The sequence below is a fragment of the Brienomyrus brachyistius genome, chromosome 6 (genome assembly GCF_023856365.1).
Source record: "Brienomyrus brachyistius isolate T26 chromosome 6, BBRACH_0.4, whole genome shotgun sequence".
Classification (NCBI taxonomy): Eukaryota; Metazoa; Chordata; class Actinopteri; order Osteoglossiformes; family Mormyridae; genus Brienomyrus; species Brienomyrus brachyistius.
In genome coordinates, this window is record NC_064538.1 from 19,846,956 (window position 1) to 19,874,007 (window position 27,052).

The following is a 27,052-nucleotide window of genomic DNA, read 5'->3' on the forward strand; positions in this document are numbered from 1 at the left end:
GCAGCACATCTCTCTGGTATGGTGTCAATATATTTCCTGAGAACTTCAACAATAATGTTACCCCATGCCTTCTGCAACTCAAGCCAAAGGCTTTCCCTTGAATGTACAATAGATCTGTCCAGTTTATTTTCCAACTCGCCCTAAATTTGCTCGATGGGCTTGAGGTCCAGACTCAGTCCATCGTTTTCAATGTTCCAGCAGACTCCTTGAATCACAGGTAGTTCTGGCAATAGTTAAAAGAATGTTTAGGGTCATTGTCCTCTTGGAAAATGAATCCAGGCCCAATAAGACGACTCCCAGATGGTACTCCATGCCTCACCAGAATGTTGTGGTACTTTCTTATCTATGATGCCATCAATTTTCACTAAGTCACCTGTTCCTGAGGCTGAAATGGCACCACACACCATGATACTATCCCCTCCATGTTTAACTGTTGGCAAGAGACACTCCTTTTTATATCTCTCCCCCTTCCTCCGTTGAACATACACTCTTCGCTTGTCGCTGAACTGTTCAAACTTGGACTCATCAGTCCTCAACACTTTATACCAATCTTCCTTTGTCCATTTCTTGTGTTCTTTTGCAAATTTCACTATATTGTTCTCTTAAAAATGGTTTCTTTGCTGCTATTCTGCCAACAAGTCCTCCTTCTCCCAGTCTCCGACGCACAGCTCTTGAGGACACTGATGCACCATTAGTCACTGTGGTGTTGATCTCATCACGCAGTTCTCATGAGGTCTTTCTTCTGTCGTTAAGACTGAGAATTTTCAGATGCTTCACTTGTCTGTCTGAAAGTTTCTTTTTCCTACCTCTTCCCTTTCGGTTCTGGTGTGAATCGGTGGCACCATGGCGGTCTAAGTGTACTTTACAGTGCTTGGACTGCATCTCAAGTCCTTGGCTATGCGGCGGTAACTCCACCCAGCATCAAAAAGGGCCTTTATTTAAACCCGTTGCTCACTCGTTAGCTCCTTCTTCACCTTGGCCATGTTCAAAGAAGAGCAACATGTGCTTCAAGACTCCTTCTCGAGGATTTGAATTTATACCAATTGGTGGTGCGGCCTCAGTGGCAAACCCTGATGTTACCAATCACTTAATGGGCAGGGTAGACCTTGTACATTCAAAAGAATCACTCAGCTGTGCCCTAAGACTCTTGATTCACCATCAGTGTAACCATGATCACACCTGACAGTGATTACACAAGTAATTTGGCTTCTGTGAAGGAACATGATTGTGTGACATTGACAGTCAAATAAGCCTGGCTTGTTTTTTGTAAGGAACGTGACCTAAATTTCCTTATGGTGGCTCAGTTCTATGGTTTATAGAGCATAATGATGACTTTGTAGATATTTCATTCATTCTATGGGTATTTTAATGGCAACTTCGACAAAAACAACTGAAACCTCTTGAAAATGCCATGTGTTCTAATAATTTTGACCACCACTGTATAGCTGGCAACCGTGGATAAACCAGTACTTGAAGACCCTCCCTCATCATTAGTACAGTACAGGTGTTTTTTTAAAGCTGCACCATAATGGATATTTATTTTGTTATGCTTTGTATTTTTTGAGACAATATTTCAGTTGCATAGTTTTAATATGAAGTTGAAAGTTGCTAATGTGAATACAGTACAGATCATGTACATTTCATTTTCTGAGTGTGCATCTTAGTGGATATTTATTTACTTGAGAGAATATTTATTGATGAACTTTTACGTAAATTTAGCTTTCTTATTAGTAGGTTTCAGCAGTATTGACAGAGACATTTATTTAAGAAAGACAATCTTTTTTCAGTAAACTTTGTTCAGTAAACCACTGTTTAATAAAGAAAGAAAATAAGTAATTTATCTTTTGTTTCTTTTACCCCCGCTGTACTGAAAACATACCAAACCGTGACTTCAAAACCAAGGTACATACTGAATTGTGGCATTTCTATACCGTTATACCCCAAATTAATATGTTGAAAATATCTCACGTCATATTAGCAGTGGTGTGTGGTTCAGTAGGATAGGATTCTGAGCCTCAAAATCTGCATCTGAGTCTCATGCAAAGTGAGATTATCTTGGCAAAAAGATCATTTTCCCCTGTGGATTCTACTCCATATGTGCCCTGAAACTGCCACGAATGCTTGACTTTAATGTATGTACATCTGCCCATTTTGGATGTTCCCCATAATGGGTTATATGTTTGTATATTTATCTTCTTACTCATGTCCTCACAATAACGCCATAATATGTCCTACTTGCTGTACCATAACTCTCCGCTGCCACCTACCTGCAGCTGCCGGATACTGATGCGCAAGTCAGAATCATTAAAGCCATAGGGAATGTTCCACCCCAGGGGCCCAAACTTCTTCCTTTCCTGGACCAGAGCATGGAAGAAACAGGCTCCATAAACCAGCTTTTCCCATACCTTGGGAAGAGAGCGAAACAGAAAGGATGTTACGCTGGAGGATACGCTGCTCAAAGTCCATCCCTCTCCCTGTAATACTGCATCACAAACACAAGTTTCAGTTTTACGTTTTACATGCACAAGCAAACGCTGCACATGTGAGCGAGGGAATGACTTCCCATCTGCTTCAGGAATTGTGTTTAAAAGGAAATCCGTAATCAGGGGTGGAGTAGGGGGCATGCATGCTCTGGCAGATTCGGGGGGGGGGGGGGGGGGGCAAACACTTTATAGGGGCCCTTTAATATGTAAAATCATACATGAAATTGGGTGGGGGCAAGGAAGAATTTCTAGATCTTCCCCGGTGCCTAATACAAAGAGAAACAATACTGTGAAAAGATATGAATAAAAGGCAACAAAAAAGATAAAAAATAGCAATAAAATGAGACAGCAAAATATGACAAAAATAGAGGGCAAGGGTATCTGTAGTTGTAAATGGACAATGAAAGGTGTACTGTATAAAGTGTGTGAAATTGCCGTGGTCCTCATTCAGTATAAGGATGGTCTGAGGGTAAAAATTTGTTCCCGGACTATGAATTCTGGCAGGAAAGGTTGTGGTACGTCTCTCTGGCCACAGCAGTGAGAAAGGGCCTGTGAATTTATGAATAATTCCAGAAACGTCAGATTTTAAAAGGGTCAAATAAACAGGATGCGCACTGACCAACTCTTTGCCCGGACAGCCAGCGAAGAACTGGGAATCAGAGAGTGGGTCAGACATGTAGGACTGTAGCAGGTTCAGTCTCAGGCCAGTGGGTGGCTCATTAGTCATCTTCACGCCGTTCTGGAGGATGGTCACTGGGAACTGATGACAGAGTTTTGCGTTTATGTCACATGGCTTTTGGCGTCACTTGAACACAGACGTAAGTAGGCCGAGTACCTTAGGAGAAGGGTAACTGGTGAGCCAGAGGCGGAAGTCAGGGTGGCATGTTTCTGGACTGAGCTCCTCACAGATCTTTTCCAGGGTTGGCATCCAGGAGATGGCAAGGTGGCAGTTCTGCAGACAGACCCAGGTGCCCTCCTTTGAGGCAGCGTGGATCATCTTGGCAGCGATAGGACCTTGGCCCTGACCCAGTGAGATGGACTGGAACTTCGAACCACCCATATTCTGGTTGTTAGCAAACTTCAGCAAACCTGAGAAAACCATGCAATTTGCCTCCTTTTACTTTGCAGATGCTTTTATTCAACATACTATCAAGAAAGCAGGGTTAGACAATTCATCTAGCAATTGGAGGTTAGGGGCCTTGCTCAGGGATCCAATGGTGAAATCACTCTGCTGACCTTGGGATTTGAACCAATGACCTTCTGATCACAGCCACAGCATCCTAACCTGCTGAGCCACATACTGCCCCCCCACCTGCAATTTTGGTCAGCACATCAGGAATGATTCTGTTAAAATACTCAGTTGTCGACATGTGACATTGCCATAAAAAAATAGATTTTATTGGTAGATTTTTTTGTCTAAATTTTTTGATATTATATAATTGTTATACTGAGTTTTACTTTTGCATTTATAGGGATGTATATACAGTGTGTGTGTGTGTGTGTGCGTGTGTGTGTGTGTGTATAATCACTATTATAGCCATACAGTTTTTACTTTTAAAATATCTATTATTTTTTTCTCACTTCAGTTCAGTCATCTTATAAGCGACCACTGAGCACTTAACCTTAAAGCAGAAAACGTTTTCTATCTTCTTTGTTTTTACTTTTTAGAATATTACTCTATATAAGGGCTTGTTTCACTGGCTATATGCCAATGCATACAACTTGCATACTCTATCAGTCATCTACTGTATTTACAGAACAGGACTTATTGAAAACATTATTCCAGACTGACATACACACACCATTCAGATCTAACCGGAAAGTCAGACAAGCTTTCAATGACTATTATACAGCCGTAAGCATCTGCAATATTTGAACTTCCGGCTTTGTTTACATCCGCTGCAAAGTGCTGATGACGCAAAGCAAACAAGAGTCTCAATGTAAACCGCATCTCTGGAACAGCTAGAGGAAAATATTACCACGATAATTAGTAGAGATCGAGATTTCAGCCAAGCTCTAATTGAAATGGCACTGCAGTCATGCATGAGAATAACACAGATGAACACTTTTACAAGGCTCTTAGGATTAAGCTGTAACTGGTGAATGGTGAACCAATACTCACTTGCCATGGGGTCTGCCCCAGGGGACAGCACAAAGAGTAAGGGTAGGGTGCAGTTTGAGTCAAAGTAGCTTTTACTCAGGTCAAACGGCGGAGGCTCCACAAACTTCTTGCCCAGTTTGCCAGTCACATAATTAGCAATAGCTGGTACAATCTTTCAAATGACAAAAAAAAAAATCATTAAATGAATATCAATTTATTATGACCAGAATACCGTTTCTGTTTCCAGATCTGTATGCTTTGCGCTGGAGCTGTAAGTGAGGAAAGAAAATTTGATTTGGTAGCCCGGGAGGGGAGCATATTGGAACTGTTATGTCTTGTGCCTTAGGCAAGAAGAGATTGTTTTGCATACTGTGTGTCCTCGCCTCATGATAGCTACATGCGGTTAGTTCTGCAGACGCTGAAGCGAGATCAGACCTTGGAGAGGTGGACAGTGGAGAAGGGGGGAGGGGGGAACCACCTGCAGGAAGGGATTTGAAGCTGCCCCAACTGGTGCACAAAGAGCGATATGTTATACGGTAGTACAAATGCATAAGTCCACATATTAATCATTTGTTAACCATGTATTTACAGTGAATCAATGACAGTACATCAATATGGTACGTCAATCATATTAAACCAAGGTTAACCAATTATTTACAGTCTTTCAATGTCAATTTAATCAATTTCTATATTCCTATCTCAAATAGGAGCCTAGTAGTCGAGGCATGTTTTGGTAAATTGAGCAAAATGGGTGGATTTTACCTTGCTACTAAGACGAACTAATAGAGCAGGATAATTTAGTTTGTTATACATTTGAGCTTGGTTTGTTGGTGTTTTGTGACCAATCAGGGCTTAGAAATCCTTATCCGGAATTGAGAGTTAAGGTTTATCAACTGGTTGCTCTCGGTGCTGAGGTACTTGTTACCTGGTGCCAGAGCGTGATGGGAGCGCTTTGCTGGATGGGTTGAATAAAAGAGAGAACTTTGCTCACTAACTGAGAGGTCCAGAGTTTTATTCTAAGTGGCTTAACTTAGTTATTAGAGAGGTGATTTATGATTTTTTTTACCACATAAGGTTTAGTCAAACCCTCACCTTATCAGGCCTGAGACATCGGTAGATAATCATCTTCTGAAAGTCATTGAGTTTGTTACACCATGGTTCAGGCAGGCTTGTGTTGTATGGTGTCTTGCTGTCATAAATCGGCAGGAAGTTCTCCGGATTTCCGCTGAAACTCTCCCTAAGTACAAGTACAAACAATGATCGCTATCATTATATATATGTCCCGGAGTAATAGTAGGACAATTAAGTTAATAAGTTAAAGGGTGAGACACAAATACATAGACTGTAGTCTCCTACCGCAGGCCATGGAGAGCAGGCAAGTCACTAGCCCGACAGATCTCATCCCAGCTTCGATCTTGGAGCCAACTGGGGTCTGGATTGGGAAGTTTGTTCTGGAGACCAACGCCCCCCGTCAGAAGAAACATAAACTCTGAGTAATCTATTTCTTTCTTGTCCCTGAGCAGTGGAAGGAGAGATTCAAATGAAAAAAAAAATCAGATTGACTCAAATCATCATTTTCATTCATTCATGTGATGGATTGCAGTAATGGTCCTTAGTAGCTATGATCAGTTATTGTACAAGTGACAGAGAATATACGTAGTGCTGGCCCAAGGCAGACATGAACTAACGGGCTGCTTCGGGCCCAGTAGCCACCAGGCCCCCCTCCGTCTGATCAGCCTGTCAGAATTGGAAGAAAGATGATGAATGACAACTAAGTTAATCGAATTTGGTTCTGCTGTCAGGAAAAGGGTTGAGCTGTCCCTGAATAAAAGCCATATGTAAACATGTAATATTTTAATAATTATCATTTTATTCAGTACCTCAGCAGATGCTTAAACCCAACGAAACAGACGTAGCTTACAAACACAACAACAACAAAAGCTACAGCGATCTGCAGCCATTTGTCAGCCAAACTCACAGCAGGAGGTCGCAGCACAGAAGAAAGGAGAAGAGCAGCTTGTCCTTCTCAAACAGCGAGCGGCACACATTGCAGTACAGATTGTATGTAAAGTGGTCCATCAGGTACCGTAGCCTCTTCTCCAAGATCTTCGACTTATTACTAGAAGAAGAGCAGATGTCAGAGGACATGGGAGTCTCCCTATGGGTGGGGCATTATTATTGAAAAGCTGTCCCTGTTTGTGCTTTCGATATGAAACAGGAAAAACAGCCACCTGCTAGACATTCACCTGGGGAAATTATACAGGAATATCTCCAGTCTGCTTAATCTTATGAAAAGGTGGGTGTGTGTGTGTATATATATATATATATATATATATATATATATATATATATATATATATATATATATATATATATATATAGCAAATTTTTGACTAAATGAGATTATTTTCTATTTGCACCTTCTTGTATATCTCATATCGCTCTCCTTTGAGACATGCAGGGGAAAATGAAGCTTGGGGTGTGAGCACGGAGGCAGCCATTTATCTGGTACCCCTAGAGTGTTTTTTTGGGGGGGGGAGGTGTTAAGGGTTTTGCTCAAGGGCTAAACAGTGATGTGAGCTATCTGCCGAGGATTCAAACGAGTGACCTTAAGATCAAAGGCACAGAAGTCTAGCAAATGGAGCCACAGACCACCCCCTGATTTCAACCCTTGGCTCTGTTGCATCTTATTACGCCTGTGTTCCTCTCTCACCTGTCCTGGATGGAGCTGATGTAGAGGTTAATGAACCAGCTAAGAGAGTACTGGTACATGGGGTCTATATTAGCTAGGCCAGCAATGCTGAAGAACAGGATAGAGGAGTGCTTGGCCACCGCCCTGTAGCCCTCCCTCGATTCTGCAATCTTGATCTCCGTCTTTTCAGCTACCTGACGGAAAGAGCAGAAAACTTGATCAGAGCCCCACATACTATCCCGTGTTTGGCCATCAAAATAAAACAGCTTCCTCACGAGGATCTGACCTGTTGCTTCTTATTTATCTCGTTTGACATGATTTTGGCGGAGTCCAGGATCTGAATAGCACTCTCATCCTCAAGGATATTGCCTTCTGAGGACTGCAGTGTCTCAAGGATCTTGTCCTCGATTTCCTTCAGCTGTTTCATGTTGGCTGCAGATTGCAGGATCAGAGCATTTCTGTCTTCCTCAAGCTCTGGCCTGCCAAGATGAACAGCCATGAGATAGATGTCCTTACTCTAATGGGTCATGAAGGTTTTGAAGCTGCTGTGGCCATTTTATTATGATATCCTACACTGACGTTGGTCTGGAGGGCAGGCAACTGAAAGATCGAATGCTTTGCTGGTCGTTCACGTCATCCTTACCTCTCCTTGGCTACCACGATACCCAGCAGCTGGTCCTCCAGCCCCTCGGGTGTGATCATAAAGTTGAGCAGTGACACCTTTGTTGCCAGCTCAGGCAGGTAGTGAGGGTTTCTCAGCTTGGTGGTGATGTACAGACGAAAGTCACTGGAATACTCTATCACAGCCTCCCCCAGCCGGATACAATCCATGCCTCCTACAGGGGGTACAAAGACCCTTTACATTTCTACCAGAACTACTTAACCAGTCTCTATAGTATAATCCTATACAACGCATAAATCCCTTTCATTCACTTTTGTAATTCTGATGATTAAAGGATTAAAACAGGATTCGGTGTCTGTGTGTTCATATCATTGAATTCAGGCACAGTGTTGTTGTCTGTTATACATGCACTCATCTTACAGCTGCTTATCGAGGGGGGCGGCACATCTGAAACTAAATAAAGTACATGGAAAATCCTAGATGGGATGCCAGTCTCACACAAACACATATGGGTAATTTAGAGATGCCAATTCGTCTAGCTAGAGAAAATGATATTTTTTACTGGGCTAGTCCTTGTCAATATTGTAGGTATGATAAATGGATAGGCAAATCACTGATGAATGACATGAGAGAGCACTGCTTGCAATGAGAAGATACTGAGACTGTAAGATGTCGCATGCTGACAAGTTGCAAGAAAACAGAAGCGTAGCTCTGGATTATAAATGTTTTCGTGCACAATGTCCTTTGGGGCCAGCTATACTGGGGTGGAATCTTCGGAGCTACTATACTGCTATGTCATCAACTAATTAGGAGCTTTGGACAACACTGCACCTTGCTTGAAGATCTGCTTCAGCAGTAGGGGTTCTAATGAGGGGTCCAGCTCTTCACCGACATTCTCCAGTAGGAGAGGAGTACCAAACTGCAGGCAGTTCTCCAGAGTCCGCATATAATCCGCATCAGTCAGTTTAATTATACTGAGGTTGTTGTCCTTCTCTGAGTTCTTCACCCACTTGTTAGCCTGCCCTTGAGGGTCAATCATCAATGGCCTATAAAGGGATCCAAGAGAATTTTTAGATCCTGCAGAAGCTGCTGGGTAAAACAGTTCACTTTGCAGGTCAAACGATTGCAAATCAATATCATAAAAACGTTTGACATGCGTATGAGTCTTGGCTGTGCAGGCATTAATAACTCACCATCTCCTAGAGTTGTCCACAATGACTCCATTGTCAATGGAGAAGTTGTCTGTAGGCAGGCCTGCAATGTTCCAGGCCCTAATTTTGATAGGATCTCCCAAGGACTTACTTAAAGAAAAATCATCTGAGCAGGGGATGTTCTTTGCCTGAGCAATATTTGAAAATTGCAAACAGTTACTACCAAACTCAAAAGAACAAATACTGAGGCAAAATAAAGGAAACATATCACAATATTCAAATATCAAGTATTTAATAAACAGCGGAGAACAAGAACAAGTCTTGGAACAGTGTCATACAGTAATAGCTGGGTTTAGTAAATTTTCCACTAGCACAGATTCTCTTCAGGTTTTTGGCATAATTTATTTCACCCTTTTCCTTAAAGCTTCTGAATACTTAACAGAAAGCTGTTAAGTATCGATGAATATATATATATACCTTGCAGAGCTTAGTCCACGATTTGGTGCAGTCCAGCCGGAATGCAGCTGTGAAGGCCCCCAGGTAGGCTATGACCCCAGCAGAGATCAACACGTCCCCTGTCAGGTTGTTGTAAGCATTCTGCAGATCATCCGCTGCTTTTGACCATCTATAAGCAACATCAAATAATGAACTATGGAGGGTAGATCTGGAAGGCTTTTTCTTATCACATTCCAATACTGTAGATGCTTAATTAAATTACTTATTTAGTAAGCACTTTTGTCCAAACATACTTCTGACAAAGTAGGGTCAGCCAGTCTTGGGTGAAATTGTGGGTGAGGAGGGGTGTTAATGGCCTTGGTCACGAGCCCAATAGTTAAATTACTCTGCTGAGCCTGGGATTTGAACCAGCAACCTTCCAGTCAGAGGCACAGCATCCTGAACCGCAGCCCAATCCCAATTAGCTATTGGTTTCCAGGACTGTCCTCTCACAAAACATATCTTCGTGCATCATTGACACCCTCCATCACATGAAATGACACTAAAGTTTGCAAAGAATAAATGTCAAACCTAGTTTTTTCTCCTCCAAGACCTCCAATCAGCTTCTCAGCTCTTTCCAGTTTGCGAGCACAGAGATCCACCTGAAACTCCAGTTGGGCTTTTTCTTGGCATTTCTCTTCGAAGGTGCGCTGAAGGGACCCCAGTCGGTCCTCCACCTCCTTCAGCTCGGCCCGCTTCTCTTCTAGCAGGGCCATGGTGGTAGCCAAGGATTGCTGGGCTTCAGCTAGCTTAGCCTTCTTGGGTGCAACCACCTGAGAAGACCATGCAAGAAATACATACAGTGGATTTAAAAAGTGCACACACCCCTGTTAAAAAGTCAGGTTAAAAGTCACATAAAAAAAATGAGACCACAATAAATTATTTCAAAATTTTCCCACCTTTAATGTGACCTATAACCTGTACAATCCAATTGAAAAACAAACAAATCTGTTAAGGGTGAAAACATAAAAAATAAAAACGTACAATAAGCTGGTTGCATAAGTATTCACCCCCGTAAACTAATACTTTGTTGAAGGACCTTTTGATTTAATAACAGCACTCAGTCTTTTTGGGTAGGAGTCTATCAGAATGCCACATCTCGACTTGGCAATATTTGCCCACTCTTCCTTGAAAAAGCGTTCCAAATCTGTCTGATTGTGAGGGCATCTCTTGTTCACTGCCCTCTTCAGGTCACCTCACAGACTTTCATTTGTATTTAGATCTGGGCTCTGGCTGGGCCATTTTTCCATGTCTCCTTCAACATAACAGCAATAAATAATTTTATCCAAGTAACTTGTTAACTTATCAAATAAACTTGTTAAATGTGTTTCCCTACAAAAGAACTAATTATGAATTACCATTCGACCAATTATTTAAGCTGGTTTGTAATGCATCATTTGACCTAGGGAGCCTGGAGCCTATCCTAGGTGGGGAAACACCCTTAACGGCAGGCCAGTCCATCCCAGGGCACGCAAATGCATGAACTTATACGGAATGATGGAAAAAAGAACATTCATTGTAATTCTTGTGTTACTTATCCAGGACAGGGTTACAGGGATTTTAGAACAATACAAAAACAATTAAACTTTGTCTAAAATCAAAGAAAACTGCCGACTATGAGATGTGTAACCTTGGCCACTCTGTCGTACACCTCCATGGCTGCGATCCACTTGCACAGGCCTTCTGCTGCAGAGGAGGCTTTGGCTACTTTTGCAGGGTCAAATTCGGGGTTGGTCATGTACTCGCTGCGGATTTTGTGCATGACAGGTGCCTGTTGAATACAGATCAGGAAGGATCATATTAAGAGGGAAACAATCTCACTGCAGAAATCGCAGTACACCAGGGATAACAGTGGGATTTTGTATTTCACAGAGGTAAAGCAGATCTCTGACTCATGTATGTGCCTTATACAAATCCCTTTCTTTGACGTTCACTCTGTCAGGACCTTTTTGTAGACCTACCGCTGACAACTAAACAAAAACACACGCTGACTTACAGGAATGTTGTCCTTGTCATATTCTTTCAAGTCCCGCAAGAAATTCAGGTCCCCGAGTAGTTTCTTGCTTGGACCCCAGTAGTCCAGAATCTGTAGGAAGATGGCATTTAAACAGACCATGAGTACATTTTAAAGAGCTCCATCCCTGTCTTGGCATTATGACAGTTTGCACAGTAGTTTTAAGAATTTTGACGCCATCTTCTTGAGCTGAATGTGAGGCTGACCTGCAGACAAATCGCGATCAGCCCTCCACCCTCAGCCCTGCATCCTGCACCACCTAACCCAGCCTCACCTTCGCACCAGATCCTGTGGGGTCATTGATTTTCTCTGGCTTGATGTCTTTCATGACGCAAACAGCCGCCATCACCAGCTTCACTGCAGAAGGGGGGTTCTTCATGGACCTTACTATGGTCACATCAGATGGCTGGACACGTAAAAGACAGGTTACCAAATAGTGTCAATGAAAAAAGTACAATTCCATCTCAGAATTTATATATACATAAATACATAGGCAGAGACTGCCCTAGATGGGATGTCAATAAATTATTTAAATAATGAAGATCGGGTCCGAACCTTAATGGCTTGGGTTCTTTTTATAAGAACTCCAGAGAGAGGTCACCAAAACAATACAAACTTATGACACCCAATGACGAAGGTTTAATGCCAGAACGATCACTAATTCAATGAATGCAAGCCAGTAGAGTTTGGACCCGATCTTCATTATTTTGATTGCACTGCATTGCTCTGAACCAAAGATGTCAATCTCCTGAGTAAGTAGAGTGTGGTGTTTTTTGTCTTTTTCCTGTAAAATTTTTAAACAAATCCTATTTTTTTCCTAAATTTGCTGGGGTAATACAACACCGTGTAAATTTAGGTCTGTTGCACATGTTACTAAAGAGCAGGGCATTGAGCCCATCTATGCATTGCATCCTTGAGCTGTACCCGGGTACGGGCAGCTTAGCCTGCACCTTGAGTGTGTCGAGTGCAGAGAGGGCAGCCTCCAGGGCAGGGATGGCTTCAGCCAGGTCACTCTCGCACTCGTTCTTCAGGGCCTGGGCCTCGTTCGCCTTGAGCGTGGCAGCCTCCTCATCGACACGCACGACCTTGCTCTTGGCCTCCACCTGCACGGACTCCACCTTGATCACCTGCAGGGCACCACGGTCGGGATAGCCATGTTTACTTCATCAATGTCAAACGACCCAGAAAGAATCCAACACCAGGAATGTTTGGTGTCTGCAGCATCACATGCCGTGTGCTTTTTAGTGCCTGGGTTTCTGCGCCTCCTCTTGTTATTCATATCATATAAAAATCACAAGTGCAAATGCAATCATGTGTACCCTGTGTAAATACTGTAGACCTTCAGCTGAGTATGTCCCAAAAATATTAGCTTATAAAATTATATAAATATCTTATATAAAGCTTATTATTGAAATATTTTTCATTTAATTTAAGCATAAATGATTTCTCTGTGGTTGATATAGCAAACTATCCCATTGAAAGCATCGCATTAACTGTAACTTCTCTAACTGCAACCTGTCAACGAACGGCAAAAACAAGGCAGGTGTGTCACATTCTGAAATTTCAGTTTGCCCTCCCTTACCTCCATCATGTGTGTATTCTCTACCTTGGCCGTCTCCAGTTTAGGCTGCAGGTCCACGAGCTCCTTTTTCATTTCCCCTACCTGTAAATTCCAATAAATTACCCAATCAGACAGCAGCTCAGCACCATGGTGTGACGGACAGATGGCACAGGATCTTTTACGTGAGTCTATCACAGACGTCACACAGATCTCTTCGTATTTCCACAAGGTCTTCATTTTGACAGAGAGTACCATGCACATATAATAGTTAGAATTGAATATAGTATAAGAAAAGAATTAAGCCTTTATTTAAAAAAAAAAAAAAAGATATTATCCTCTTGGTGTTATTGCGTATTGCACATACCTGAGTCTCAGCAAAAGCTAGTTGATCAAGCCCATTGGTGTATCTCTGCTTAGCTTTCAATACAGTATCTCGCTTTTGAGTGAGGAGCTGGCGGAAAGCTACAATGAGCTCCAGGTAGGATGTGGGAGTCACGTAATTGTGCCGGCCCAGCTCAGACATAAACCTGGGCGGCAGAGTAAAACAACACCAGTCAAACACTGAATGAGAAAGCCGTAATAAAATGTATGTTGACGTTGCTTCAATTCCATGTGATTCTTGCAATGGATTTCATTCAATAGAATTTTACTGCAATGGTAAAATTGCAAAACCAGAGACACCTAAATAGGCCCCTAGGCTATTTGAGTAAATGTAGAGACCCCCGACTCTTTTCTACAGTGCTGTGGTTGTCAATAGGGGGGTGGAAGGTAAAAGTAGTCAACTGGGGGAGGAGGTTTGAAAATTTTATAAAACAAGGTTAATTGAGGCTCTTTTCTAGCAGAGACCTGAGAGCCTCAGTGTGGGTCAGCCTTTGCATTATGACGCCCCTGTATACAAGCCTGCAGAAGATCTGTGTTACGTACCTGTGAGAGAGCTCAGTCGTGGATGTGTGGAAAGTCTTGCAGATTGTCATGACCTCTTTACGCTCATGGTCACTCATTTCCAGTGTCTCAAGAAACTTGTTGGCAACCTTCTCTAGTGCCTCCTCTGGCCAGGGCTGGAAATTGCAGGAAAACAACACATTGTATATAACCAATAAAATTAAATGAGATGAAAATTCAAATCTTCTCCAATAAAGAACTAAAATGCTAATGTGGTGTCTGTTTTATTAGCCACCGAAGCAGCGGAGTAGTGATACAAATTACACTTTAATTAGGGATTATTATATAGTGAAAACCTTGTCCTTATCCTTCACTCACCTGGAACCAATTAATGGTGCAGCAGTTGATGAGTGAGGGGAACTGGCGCAGGCGGTTGCGGAAGGCATCTCCGATGGGACTGAAGGCCACTACGATATGGAGGTTCTCTCGGCAGCGTGTTACAAAGTAGGCGAAGAGCGCGAGAGGGCTGAACTCGGCGTTCTTGTTCCCTGCCTGGGCGATGGGTAGCACTGCCTGAAACGGGAAAAGGCTGGGAGTCTCAAGAGACATGGATACGAGTGAAAGGGACTATTACATACAACGCAGATGAAGAAGGTTCACCTCCATGATCTCCTGTTTCTCATCCACAGCAAAAAGGTTGGGCACCTCGCCCGTGTTCAGTAAACTATCAACATCTTCCAGGAAGGCTTCCTCCTTGATCTGAGCATCGGTGAGCAGGAACACAGTCTTTTGTCCCTTCACCCCAGCACTCTTCAACAGACGCTTGACAGAAAACACCAGCAGTCAGTCATGATCAGTAATTCAGCATTTGTGATGTATTTCTGTTAGTCTCGTGTACCTTGAGGTCTTCTCTCCACTCGTTCATGCCATAGCTCTTGGAGATTTCAGGTTGAAAGAGTACCATCTTAGCCATGGAGGTGGCCAGGCGTGTGAGGGACTGCCGACCGCTACCACCTACTCCCACCAGGAGGGCATTGCCCCCAGCCTGCTTCAGAACACGACTGATCCGAGAAAGGTGCTCTAGGACGTACCTGAAAGGCAAACACAGCATAGGGCTGTCTACCTGCTGATCCTTTGTTCTAATGGTACATGTCATTTTTTGTTTCTAGATGGGCTTCGCATGTTCAGCCTCTTCAGACGTCTTTCGATCATTTCATAGTCAAAGTCGTTGTGACAGAGAGACACAATGACAGAGCCATCAAATAAAAAAAAGATAAAACGCACATCTCACACTACAGGAGTCCAGAAAGGCCATGAGCTATTATTATTTTTTCACCAAATGTCACTCTAGCTTCACACCCCCTCGTGGAATTGGAGTGCTGATGTTTCAGGGACTCCCCATGCCTCCGTTCCCGCCTGCCTCTCCCTCCTATTTATACTGCCATAGCCTTATCTTACACACTGTACTCACCTAATTGTTTTCATTACCTGTAGTTTCCTTTACTTTGGCTAATGCATCCCCCCCCCAAACCCCTCCTGGAGTGTGCTGCCTGGAGACCCAAAAATGCAAGATATCCTGCTGCCTGCAACGCTGCTACTACCTGTGACATCCTTCCGGCCTGCCTGTCCTCCAGCCTGCCCTCCTGACAGTGATTCTGCATTTATACCTGGACTTAACAAATTCGAAGGTATAACTCAGGAGGCTCAAGGACGTTGGGCGCCCCCTATGAGTCTGGTTCCTTCCAAGGTTTTTACTATGAGTTTTTCCCTGCATCTATTGCCTCTGGCATGCTCCCTGGGGGCTTCAGGCAGGCATAATGTCAAATGCTTTGAAACAATGCAATGTTGTGAAAATGCGCTATACAAATCAAATGGAAACTTTCTTCAAAAGTTGTTCCATTACTATTTTTTCTTCATTTTATAACAATAACAGATGACATCACACTGTGTGTAGCCCTGTCAGGCAGCAGATCGTCAGCTGTATGTATCATTACGCTGAATAATTAAACTTCAGCTGGAGCCACTTCCAGAATCCTAAGCTAAGTTACTGACGCGAAATTGCACTGATGAAATGGCCTTTGTTGTTTAGTCTGCATTTGTTTGCTGATCCATGCAGCACAGATGTCCAGTCAAGTCAACGAAATAGTAGGCAAAAAACTTTTAGAAGAAAAAAAATAGTAGTGAAATACTTTTGGTGGAAAAAAAACAAAATACATAATTTGTTAAAAACAAATAACAATAATGACAATGTATGACCTGGAGTTCCAAACCAGACCACACAAAGTTTAGCTTGTCTCACTGCACCATTTACAATAATGATTTTTCCATTGCAAACAGTAGTTTACATTAATTGCAAAAGGGAGCTAAGTTTAGCACTAGCATTGATAGCTATCATTATTTGTTAGGAAAACTGGCAAACAATTATTTCCGTAAACTGTACTAAAGCAGATGCAAAAATTTGGGACGTCTGGCATTACCCCTGTTCCACCTCTATGGTGGAGAATAAAGATAAATTACTTTACCCGAAGATGACCAGGTTCATGCGGTTCTTATGCGTCTGGTTGTACTCGTCCAGGCAGAGTTCCACCACCTGGCTAAAGCGCTCCATGGAGGGAACCTCGGCATAAAGCCGCTCATCACCTTCCAGCTCTGCGTTCATGTAATCTCCAAACATCAGGCTTTTCATGTCCTCCTCACATAGCTGGGCCCGAAAACACAGACAGAAAAGAGTAAGAAGGCTGTGGAATTTCAAACCATAGTACAGAAACAGCTGCAAATCCAGTGAATCTGAGATGCATAGTACTGCAGCAGAGACATGATTGCCAGTCTTTTACATTACCTCCTATTGTGTGAATAGTTAACGCAAATCACCACCACTAAGAAATACACAACACTGTGAAAATCTTAGGCAGTCAAATTAAATTATTTTTAAATGATCTTCATGTGGGTGTGAAACTGTGATACTATGTCTGTGAAAGTGTGACAGCTTAGTCATTTCAAAACCTCCAGTAACCATCCAACATACCAATTTATGTGTTGGCCTGAGCACTGTAGTGCCATGTTTGGCTAATCAATACTTAATCACGTTATTTAACTAATTAAATTAATTATTTGAGCTGGTGGTGAAATTTAAGGAATGCATGGAATGGCCTAAGGAGAGGTTTGGGAACTGATCTGGTTTTCATCTAGCCATCTAACAAAATGTCAGTAACTATTTGGAAGAAACTGTTTATTTTTATTGTTACTCCGCATTTTCAAATGCTCTAATGTTAAATTGATTTTGTTTTTGTTCTGAGCAAATATATAATTACTACCTAGATAAACAGTTTCAAACATTTTCTTTGCCTGCCTAAGACTTTTACACAGTACTGCACATAGCACAATCTTGCCAATAAGTAATATCTAAATTGACAAACATATTAAATGCGTCACGAATTACATCAGTCCAGCCCAGTAAAATGCAATCAAAGGTGGAAAGTTTAGGGTCAAAAAGTACCAATAAAGTCCAAGAATTTGTTTCAACCGACTGGTTGAGTACTCAGTGAATGTGATTCTTTATACTCAACTGGTTGGTTCAAACAATATCTTGGTCTGGACCTAAACTTTCCACAAACAAATAGGAAAATACATTATTTCAACATTTACCACCCTATTGTCATGTCTGAGGTCTTCAAACACAGAGTCAAAATTCTCCTGGAAGTGTTCCTTCACTATATTGATAATGAGCTGGTACAGCCATTCTCTATCCTTATCGTCCACCAGCCGATCATAGAAGACACGGAAAACCTCGTGCACAAAGAGGCGGATCATGGTGCGCTTGCTGTTCAGGGACTCCTTCCCGAGGAGCAGGCAGCCCTGCACCACGCGGGCAAAATCCCGTAGGTTGAAGGTGTAGTGGGACTTGGCTGGGGTGGGCAGCAGGTTTTCCGTTGCTCTCTTATACACCTGGGATATGAGAAGATTATTGCAAAACATCAAATTGCAGAATGTGTAATGACTCCAGTTATTTGAGTGATGTGTGAATGACCAACATGGTACCATGTACGCTAAATAAGACTGACCTCCATGGTAGCAGTCACAATTTGCTTGCCCACAGTGAAGTATTCGGGTGGAAAGTTATTATTGCGCATGTAAAAAGCCACAATGTTGGAGAAAATGCGGACCATGGTGTCATCACTGAAGGCATTGATGGCGCATATGTTGAAATGGCGCAAAAACCGTGGTGTGACTGCATTCCTCCCACCACCAGGGGGTCCCATTGCAGAGATTAGATACAACTCTACCAGAGCAATCTTGGTTGTATCCTTCAAGTCATACCTGCAACATTTATTTATGAATTTAACAATCTTTCAAGAGAGTAACTTACTAAGAGCAGTTTCTAAAATATCAAATAATGACTTGTGTGTGATACAGTGCTACAGTGTCACACAGTTAATCACTGTTAAAAAAAAAGTTGAGTTTCTGTACCATGAAGAGGCTGAGTTACTGTTTGGCAAAGCTTTAGAAAGTCCTGTTGCTGAAAGCACCTTGTTAAGGTGAGTAGTCAGAGGGAAATAGCAAGAGAAAGTCAACAAGAAAGAAACAAATGCAAAAATGTCGTGTCATAGACTAAACTCCACAAGGAAAGTTTCTGCCACCCTGTTGAATCCATATCTCAAACGATTCAGGCTGTTCTGTAGGATACCATCCAGTACACGATGTACCTAATAGTGGCCACTGAAAATGAATATATATTCGCAGTGACGGCATGTTATTTTTATAAGTGAAAGATGTTCAGAGTTTACCAGTTTCCATGGTCCAAGAACTGGCGCAGTAGTTCCAGAGGAGGCTGTGCCCCAAATTGTTCCAACGCCGGCATGTTCATATCATCCACAAATATAATACATTTCTTCCCCATGGGTGGTCCATATACCCCCTTCCTTCGCTTATCCAGTCTGCACATTATGATGCTCTAAGAAAGTACAAATTAATCAGATCAAAATGGGGGTCTCTGTTAGGACTCCAGTAATAATGACCTTCCTTCTTTACCTGACACTGGTTGGCACTTGTCCGGGCTGAGAAATTGATGAAGAAAGGCAAATAGGTGTCCTTGTCCAGATTGTTCATGAGTTTCTCCTTCACATATACTGACTTTCCAGTGCCAGTGGGACCCACAAACAGAAGTGGCCTTCAAAACATTAAAAAAAAAAAGATTCTGCATGTCCAGAATGCAGTGAAACTGAAAACTCTTGCAGGGCAAAGGAACTGGCTAGAGATAACTGACTGGAACACTTTAACAGGAATATAAATAGTGAGGTTGCCAGTTTGCCAAAACATTACATTTTCACAAAATAAAACTAGGCTGACTGCACTGTCGGAAACACATACAATAAACTGAATGCTATGATATGTATCACAAAAACAAACCTTCAGGATAAGATTTCAGCTCATTATCCTTGCTGCAAGCAAACCTGCCACAGTCCTTATTGTGCTACATACTTACATGCCATGCTGAATGCAGAGGTCAATCAGGTAGGTATACCGGACCGTGTCGATGGTGGGAACAATGATATCCTGCACCTTGTTGTTTGTGTCTCCAAGATTCATGTTCTTTATTTCCTCATTCCAATGAACCCAACGACCTTTACCTTTAAACTAATGGGCAGAAAGGATTTCAGGAAAGTAAAACTGGCACCCTTAGACTTGAAGCGATGTCACCACGGTTATTTCTCATGGGATTGTCTCACAGGAGTACCTCATAGGAGTAGTCGTACACCAGACCCTTGTCATCAAAGGCGCAGTCCCATCGGCCAACAGCAGCGGGGACCGGGTGCTCCTTCAGTCGCCCAGAAATGATGTCCCTCAGGAAACTATCGAACTTGAGACGACTGTCTGTATCACAGCTGCCACCCACAGACCACACCAGGGAGAAGCCAAAGGCTGCCTGTGGAAGCAGCATGGTGGGTTTATCTCTGTCCCGAAACTCAACTTCTAGATGAAGCAGGACCTATCTAATATCTTTCCCTCCAGGGGTGAAATATTTACACACAAATAACAATGACAATAGGCAGGGGCAGATCAATGCATACAGTATCCTAGGGTATAACCACGGACCCCGGCAAACATCAGGGGCCCCCGTCCAACAGAATGAATCCTGGCTGATCGATCCGCCAGCAGCCCCACCGCTCTGCAGATTTTAGGGCTAGTAGCCTAGCACCTTCCCCGATTAACCGTTGAATTATGTTACATTATTTTTAAATCACTCTCATTCTTCTTTTAGCTGAAGTGTCCATGTCAACCTAGGGCCCCTAGAGAAGTTGATTTGCCTTATAATAGGATTACAGCTTTTTTTACATTTAAGATCTGTTTTGCAGACTGTTGTAATATGTATTCTGGTGTGACACCTTTCTGTATTTGCACTGGTATTGACATTTTTACCATAATCCATGTGCTTAGGTTCTTGTTCTCAGGCTGTTCCTTCACCGGTTCCGTTAGGAGCATCATGATGTACCGGGTTAAGGAGACCACCACATTACTGTTGCTTGTGGGGGCCACCTCCTAGAGGGAACCAAAGCTGTGAGAAAGCTAGACATCTGCCGAGCTTTGTTTGTGTCGGGTTTGATTACGGAAGACGGCGCCCACCCTGCAATGTTTACGAAGCACCCTGAGGGAAGGAGGGACAAGCCAGTGGAAGAGCTCCATCAACAGGGTAGTGCTCTCAGGAGCTCGAAGACGTTCCGGCAGGGTGTTCAGCCAAGATCGCACTAACGGCACCCAGCCCAACTGAGAGGGCTCCATATAGATCATTCCGCAGCGACTCACAGTCGCTGGCTGGAAGGAGAAAATGTATTTCTGGTTATTAACAGTTTAGAGAGGTTTTTTTCTTTAATTTAAATGATTCTTGAAATAATTCTTGAAAACAAATTAGAAAAGATAAAGCAACAAAAGTAGTTCATTTTGTTAAATATTTAAATGCTTAAATATTGTCCAGAAGGTTAGTGTAGGCGTGAGTAAACTACAGCAGTAGTTTAATATGATCGGATAATTTAATCTAGTAATGCTGAAAATGTGTATTAAAAAATGTTATTTGTAGGATTATACAGTAGCTGCTGAAGGACAGTGTGAGCAATGTGGACACATACTGAGGCCTGGGATAAGTCCATGGCTTCAAAAATGAGGCTCATCTGATTGGACATCTGGATGATCTCTCCACTCATGAGACACAGCTGGCAAAGAAGGAAATATTTAGTAGAAGGGTTCAAAATTATGTGTTGGCCTGTTTCTCATACAATTTTATGAAACATTCCTGACGATTACCAATGCCAATGCAGACAGCAGGAAAAAACAAACAGGAATCTGACAGGCAATGTGCAGAACTCTTCCACCTTTTCATTCGAATTTAAATGTCTTCTGTCAATTCAGACGAGTTGCGATTCCTTGCCTTTTTGTTGTCGTCAAGCACTGTGTTCATGCTCTCGATCCACAGGGTGTCAATGGGACCGTCGAACACCACCCACTTGCGCTCTGTGTTGTCTGCGGAGGCAAATTCCCTGAAGGTGTTGGCTACAACCCCATCCATCCACTGTGAAACAGACAAAAATGACAAACTTACTTTAAACAGAAGGGAACAATGGATTTAAAAGAATGGGGGAGAGGGACAAAGAGAGGAGCACTGTAGAAGGAGAGAAAAAATATGCTGATATTCACCTCATGGGACACTGGATCAAACTGACCAAAGAGCTGGCCCATTGTGATGGATTTTGGGTTGACTGTGCGGTACTGAACCTTCACTTCTTCATTATATCCTCTCTCGTTCATCAGGGTCAGGGTGTCGGCCAGGACATGTAACACCCTGGTTTTACCCGCAAAGGGCTCTCCTACAAGCATGAACCTAAAAGCATGTTTCTCTCAGTACTGAGCATGTAAATATGTATTAAACCCCAGCTGATATTTGTCAACATGTTCCAGTGCATGACATTTATAAGACCCACCCATGTCGAACAATCATCATTTCATAAGATTGGATCATCTTGGCTAGGAAGACCTGTTCTGGCTGAAGATTACGAGTCTTGCAGCAATCGTGTGCACACTCCAGAAAGAGCTGCAAATAAACCACAAAAATATGGGAAGCGATTAAGGAGAATAGTAGGACATGTGGTATGATCAGGGGCACTTTCATGTATGGGTTTACCCAGGCTGAAGCCCAGGGGCCTCCACTAAAAAGGGACCTCAACTAAGCAATTGCAATAAAATTGAACTGAAATATACTGTAATAAATTTCTTTCCTATGGGAGGCCCCTTCTTTCTCTTATCCAATCTGTGCATTATGATATTCAGCAACTTTTACCTTCGCTGGCATGTCAACAATTACACCATAGAAGAATATAGAATAGGGGCCTTTGACAACTGAAATAGCCCTGGGGCCTCTGACTATGTTAATCTGTCCCTGGGTATGCTGTCCATTTCACAGTCTAGTACAACAGATATATCAAAATGGCAGTGCAAATTCAGTTCAATCCTAAGGACCTTATAGTCAGCGGCAGGCAAGGACGTTCCCGGGAACAGATCACTTGTGATCCCGTTAAAGAGAGGAATGTCGTGAGACAGGAACTTGGGCTCATTTACATCTTTGATGGAGCGAAGAATCTGAAAAAACAAATACAATCAGGAATCTTGGGCACCGACTGCTTATGGCAAGAAAGAAAAATCCCATCTGCCAAAAATCTTTTAATGTTCACCAGAATATCCTCGTTTTCATCTGGAAACTTCAGTTTGAGATTGCCGGCAGCCACCAGCACTGCCTTGACCGCTCGCATGCCGTAGTCGTAGTGAAATTGGGAGGACAGCTGCTCCGAGCACAAGCGGTAGGTCATCACAATCTTTACTGACAGTGGCTTCGCATTGAGGAAACCGTAGGAGTAGAGGGAGATCTCCGCTATCAGGGCATAGTTGGGAACCATCATCGCCACCGTTCTGAACAATACCTGGTGACCGGAAATGTATATATACATTTTCACAAGCAAAAAAACATAAAAGATGATGAAGGAACAGAAACGATAACCAAAGCAAAAGGCACCTTGAGGTTATCGGGGAGCTCAGATCGGCCCGCGTAGCCTGGGTTCATGGTGATGACCACAAAGCAGTTGGGGTTAAGACGCAGCTCGGTGCCTTCAAAGTCAAAGTACTCGAGCTTCATCTGGATGGCCCTCTGGATGCAGAGGATTTGCTGGGCCACCACAGACAGGACCTCCAGCTCGATGCGGTTGAATTCGTCAAAACAGGCCCAAGCACCAGAGGAGGCCAGTCCTTTGAAAAACTTGGAGAGAAAAAAAAACACGTATTATTAGAATCTGATTCTGACACTCAAGCTGAGGTTCTTCACTAAGACAGGGGGTATCGCATCACCTTTCTGCATGTCTTAATTTAACCGTACTTTGCCGTGAGATTTTTTCTGTCTGTGACTGTGGTTTATTTTATTTCCTGAAAGACTGTCACACTCGCAATGTGTTCGTACAAGTGCTTTGGGCATTTCACAATCAGAATCAGAATCTCTACGGCCACACGAATGCTGAAAGAGTGTGCTGCCGCAGCTTGCTATCGCTGGAGACACTAGACAGCTAACAATAAGGGCATAACGCAGAGAAAAGCCACAAGACGCAAGATACAAAGAGGAGTAAATGCAAGGTATGTAATACATACAGCATTCAAGTAGCATTCAAGCTATTCAGGAAGTTGACACAGGCAGATACATCTATACATAAAGTACGTAATATACAACGCAATGTGCAATTATAATGTGCAAACAGATTGTCAGGGGTCTGTGCTGATGGAAATATAAACATTTAAATGGTGCAAATGTTAAGATTAAGATTAAGACCAACGTCATTGATCCCAGGAGGAAATTGTGGAATGTTGTATGATTCCAGCAACCAGACCGCAGAAGATGAAATGTCCAGAACTGGAATTAGTACTGTTCTTTCCCATATAAATCACTTCATTAATTACCTTTCCCATGGCCAGGTAGTCCAGCCCATCTGAGCAGTTGAACACGACGCACTGTACCGCCAGCGCCTTGGCCAGGTCCTTCGACGTTTCCGTCTTACCTGTCCCAGCGGGGCCCTCAGGAGCCCCACCCAGGCTCAGATAAAGGGCCCCAATCTGCCAAGGATAGGCAGCGTGGTGTTACAGCTCTGCATCTTGCCAAACAAGCTCAGGCGGTTCTTCTCGCAGCCCGTTCCCCATTTAGCCACGCTCCCGTAGCTTACCAGCGTGCGGTAGCACCGATCCGTCAGAGGGGTGATGACGAGCCTCGGAGAATTGCCGAGGTACTCATATGCATACTTGACGTCGCAGTTGATGATGCGCACGCGCACGTTGTCCTGATCCCAGTAGTATCTGAGCTGAGCCAGCCACTGGAAGTCTGTTTCCTGGGAGACACCTTGAAGGTGTGGACAAGTCACAGGACAACACACGAATACCCATACCTGTTAGTGTGAGTTCATCCATTCACAATTGCCTAAGAATAAGCTAGTGACTTTTTTTTTACAGAGGGTACATCAGAGCAATAAAACTAATTAGAATGCATTCTGAATTGCATTTATTCTGATCTTTAAATTAGATTAGATAAATATTTATCTATCCAGGGGGAAATTCTGTTGTATAGGACAGTGAGGTACATAAAGTATAGATGACATATACATGCAGTGCAAAACAGACAAAGTGCAAGGATGGTACATGTAGTGCAGTAGACATACTGCAAACAAATTTTAACATGACCGACAGTCAAAAGTTTGGACACGCCTACCCTTAGAAAGGTCTATTTGTACTTTCAGACATCAAAACTATGGCAGCCCTTTGCAGACAACTTACTCGATGAAAAAGAGCAAGTTGAGGGAGGCGTATAGACAATTTCCCAATGGGGATCAATAAAGTATCGACTATTATTATTATTATATATATATGGAACAGTACACTGACTAAAAAAATATTAACCGAAAAAAATGATTTGTTAAGGGAGCTTCTGTGTGGGGTTGGCAGAGTGATGCCACCATTGGACCCTTAACCTCAATTGCTCCAGGTACTGGCTGTCCCTACTGTCTCCTCTATGCCAGTTTCATGAGGTGGCCTCCTGGGATGCTTTTCTAGCTGATGAAGGAGGTCCCACATATAGGCCGAGCACTCATTGGCTGCTTTTCCATCACTCTCTGGTCCAAAACCATCTCTACTGTCTTTAGGCCAGGTGTTCAGGCTTGGCGTAGGCAGCTTGGCGTGTCCAAACTTTTGACTGGTACTGTTTGTGCTCAGTAAGTAATTTTGGAAATTTTGGATACCCTTGTCGATCATCTCGGTGACCACATCCCGGGCATGCACGTCGATGGTGACCAAGGCCCCCAGCGTGATGCGAGTCTGCTTTGGCAGTGTTCCCCTGACCAGCTCCACGATGTCATTTAGTTGGTTCTGCAGCTGCTGGCAGTAGAGCTTCAGGCCCTACGGTGGAGAGCAGTTAATGATAAACTCCAGGCTCTGGGTTCTTCATGTACGGCTTTTACGTGCAGTTTAAATACCCGTCCGAGATGATCAGAAATAAGTCCAGTACAAATGTTATTAACAATCACCATTGCCACATGTGTTCTGAGGAAAACAGTCAAATTTTTTATGCTTCAGTCGCAAGGTAGGGTACAGGTGCATCGGGGGAGGGGACAGACATTGCAGTGCAGGACAAGACAGTGCAGGACAAACAGTAGTGCACTGCAAGACAGGATGAAACAGAGCAAAATAAGAATGAGTAACCAACCACTCAGTATTACTATAATCCTGATCTACTTCAAGAGTGCAGTGGCTAGACAAGGTAGGGTCCATCAGAGAATTTTCTATTACTAATAAAATTTAATTGTGAAAGCTACCTCAGGCCCATTCCTGATGGCTTCATGAACCTCAGCAGTCCAAAATATCTGTGAAGTGCAGAGGACCACCTGTCCGGGCCACTCCCTGACCCAGTTGCTGCGTTTGCTCTGAGGGTAAACCTACAGGTATAGATCAGTAATGCATTACCAGTGGTAACAACTAGGGGAGCAATAAAGGAGCAAGCATAATATCTAATATGGATAGTATGAAGGGCTATCATTTTAATGAAAGCAATTATTGTCAGAAATTTAGATATGAATGAACATAAGAGAAGTTGCAACATGTAACTTACATTGTTCTAGAGCCCACAACAATATTAGGTTAGAATTGCGTCAGTGGGATACACGCACCTAGAAACTGTAGCATTTAGCTAAACGAAAAACAGAAAACAGGGGCGATTCGAGGATTTTTCAAGGTGGAGAGCCTACCAGGGTCCATAATTCATATGGAAGAGCCAACTTTATCATTAGCCAATGACATTTCTTGCTTTGGTGAGTGACAGGGGAAGGGTCACTCGCAGAGCCAATTGGCTTTCTGCTGGGGACAGTGCCCCTGTGTCCCCACCCTTGTGGCCCCATCCTTCAGAGAAGATGATGGACCTCACCTCTCTGGAGCGGGACACCACATCTCGAACGCTACGCAGCATGACATCTTCCACCTGCACCAGCCATCTCTCCACCGCCCCCCGTGCTTCTGAGGTGGAGACGAGCTGAATGAGCCCCACGCGCTCCCCTTCGCTGCTATACATGCCCTGGATGTCCAGGTTCGGCAGGAAGTCCAGCTTGGCGATGCCCTCGAAGCACTTCTTCAAGTGTGGCTGCACACGCGTGGGGTCCTTGGTCTCTGACAAGATCTCCAGCATCTCATCATTGGATAGAAAGAAAAACCTAGAACAAAGACAAATAAGAGATAAAGAGAGCAGCCAAGACATCCGTGGCATTGAAAAGGATAGTTGGGTATTATTTGCATGTAGGGTAAATGTCTATTATACGAAAAGGTTTGTGGTGATTCCTGCTGAAACCAGTATATAAATTACTTGGCTGCTGATTGGGTAATGTATCAGGTTTTCTCGATGAGTTAGATGAATGCTTGAGTGTTAATGAAGTAATAACTGAATTATTAACTAGCAGCGTAAGTTACATAGCAATATAGAATGATAATGGTAATG

General features: G+C 43.0%; 1 protein-coding gene across 2 annotated transcripts in view; it reads right to left on the reverse strand.

The window, feature by feature from the left end:
* dnah12 (dynein, axonemal, heavy chain 12) overlaps window positions 1-27,052 on the reverse strand; it is a 43,508-nt gene that overhangs the window by 5,250 nt on the left and 11,206 nt on the right. The window contains exons 22-66 of one of the 2 annotated variants that reach the window (XM_049018238.1): window positions 26,489-26,771; window positions 25,884-26,003; window positions 25,311-25,467; window positions 24,246-24,418; window positions 23,986-24,138; window positions 23,057-23,296; window positions 22,719-22,964; window positions 22,507-22,626; window positions 21,972-22,081; window positions 21,688-21,871; window positions 21,422-21,562; window positions 21,123-21,206; window positions 20,623-20,811; window positions 20,419-20,538; window positions 19,736-19,924; window positions 19,484-19,635; window positions 19,030-19,168; window positions 18,786-18,952; window positions 18,063-18,318; window positions 17,650-17,946; window positions 16,524-16,702; window positions 14,900-15,092; window positions 14,662-14,823; window positions 14,380-14,574; window positions 14,044-14,177; window positions 13,484-13,646; window positions 13,141-13,221; window positions 12,509-12,685; window positions 11,833-11,964; window positions 11,541-11,630; window positions 11,175-11,315; window positions 10,076-10,317; window positions 9,527-9,674; window positions 9,092-9,237; window positions 8,730-8,944; window positions 7,920-8,112; window positions 7,563-7,755; window positions 7,298-7,470; window positions 6,563-6,703; window positions 5,941-6,099; window positions 5,677-5,821; window positions 4,606-4,756; window positions 3,319-3,572; window positions 3,103-3,243; window positions 2,268-2,405 (exon numbers count right to left, since the gene is read on the reverse strand). In XM_049018238.1, coding sequence (XP_048874195.1) covers window positions 2,268-2,405; window positions 3,103-3,243; window positions 3,319-3,572; window positions 4,606-4,756; window positions 5,677-5,821; window positions 5,941-6,099; window positions 6,563-6,703; window positions 7,298-7,470; window positions 7,563-7,755; window positions 7,920-8,112; window positions 8,730-8,944; window positions 9,092-9,237; window positions 9,527-9,674; window positions 10,076-10,317; window positions 11,175-11,315; window positions 11,541-11,630; window positions 11,833-11,964; window positions 12,509-12,685; window positions 13,141-13,221; window positions 13,484-13,646; window positions 14,044-14,177; window positions 14,380-14,574; window positions 14,662-14,823; window positions 14,900-15,092; window positions 16,524-16,702; window positions 17,650-17,946; window positions 18,063-18,318; window positions 18,786-18,952; window positions 19,030-19,168; window positions 19,484-19,635; window positions 19,736-19,924; window positions 20,419-20,538; window positions 20,623-20,811; window positions 21,123-21,206; window positions 21,422-21,562; window positions 21,688-21,871; window positions 21,972-22,081; window positions 22,507-22,626; window positions 22,719-22,964; window positions 23,057-23,296; window positions 23,986-24,138; window positions 24,246-24,418; window positions 25,311-25,467; window positions 25,884-26,003; window positions 26,489-26,771 — 7,606 coding nt within the window. Of the gene's footprint in view, window positions 1-2,267; window positions 2,406-3,102; window positions 3,244-3,318; window positions 3,573-4,605; window positions 4,757-5,676; window positions 5,822-5,940; window positions 6,100-6,562; window positions 6,704-7,297; window positions 7,471-7,562; window positions 7,756-7,919; window positions 8,113-8,729; window positions 8,945-9,091; window positions 9,238-9,526; window positions 9,675-10,075; window positions 10,318-11,174; window positions 11,316-11,540; window positions 11,631-11,832; window positions 11,965-12,508; window positions 12,686-13,140; window positions 13,222-13,483; window positions 13,647-14,043; window positions 14,178-14,379; window positions 14,575-14,661; window positions 14,824-14,899; window positions 15,093-16,523; window positions 16,703-17,646; window positions 17,947-18,062; window positions 18,319-18,785; window positions 18,953-19,029; window positions 19,169-19,483; window positions 19,636-19,735; window positions 19,925-20,418; window positions 20,539-20,622; window positions 20,812-21,122; window positions 21,207-21,421; window positions 21,563-21,687; window positions 21,872-21,971; window positions 22,082-22,506; window positions 22,627-22,718; window positions 22,965-23,056; window positions 23,297-23,985; window positions 24,139-24,245; window positions 24,419-25,310; window positions 25,468-25,883; window positions 26,004-26,488; window positions 26,772-27,052 lie in introns of both variants that reach the window. The other variant, XM_049018237.1, reaches the window with a different exon arrangement.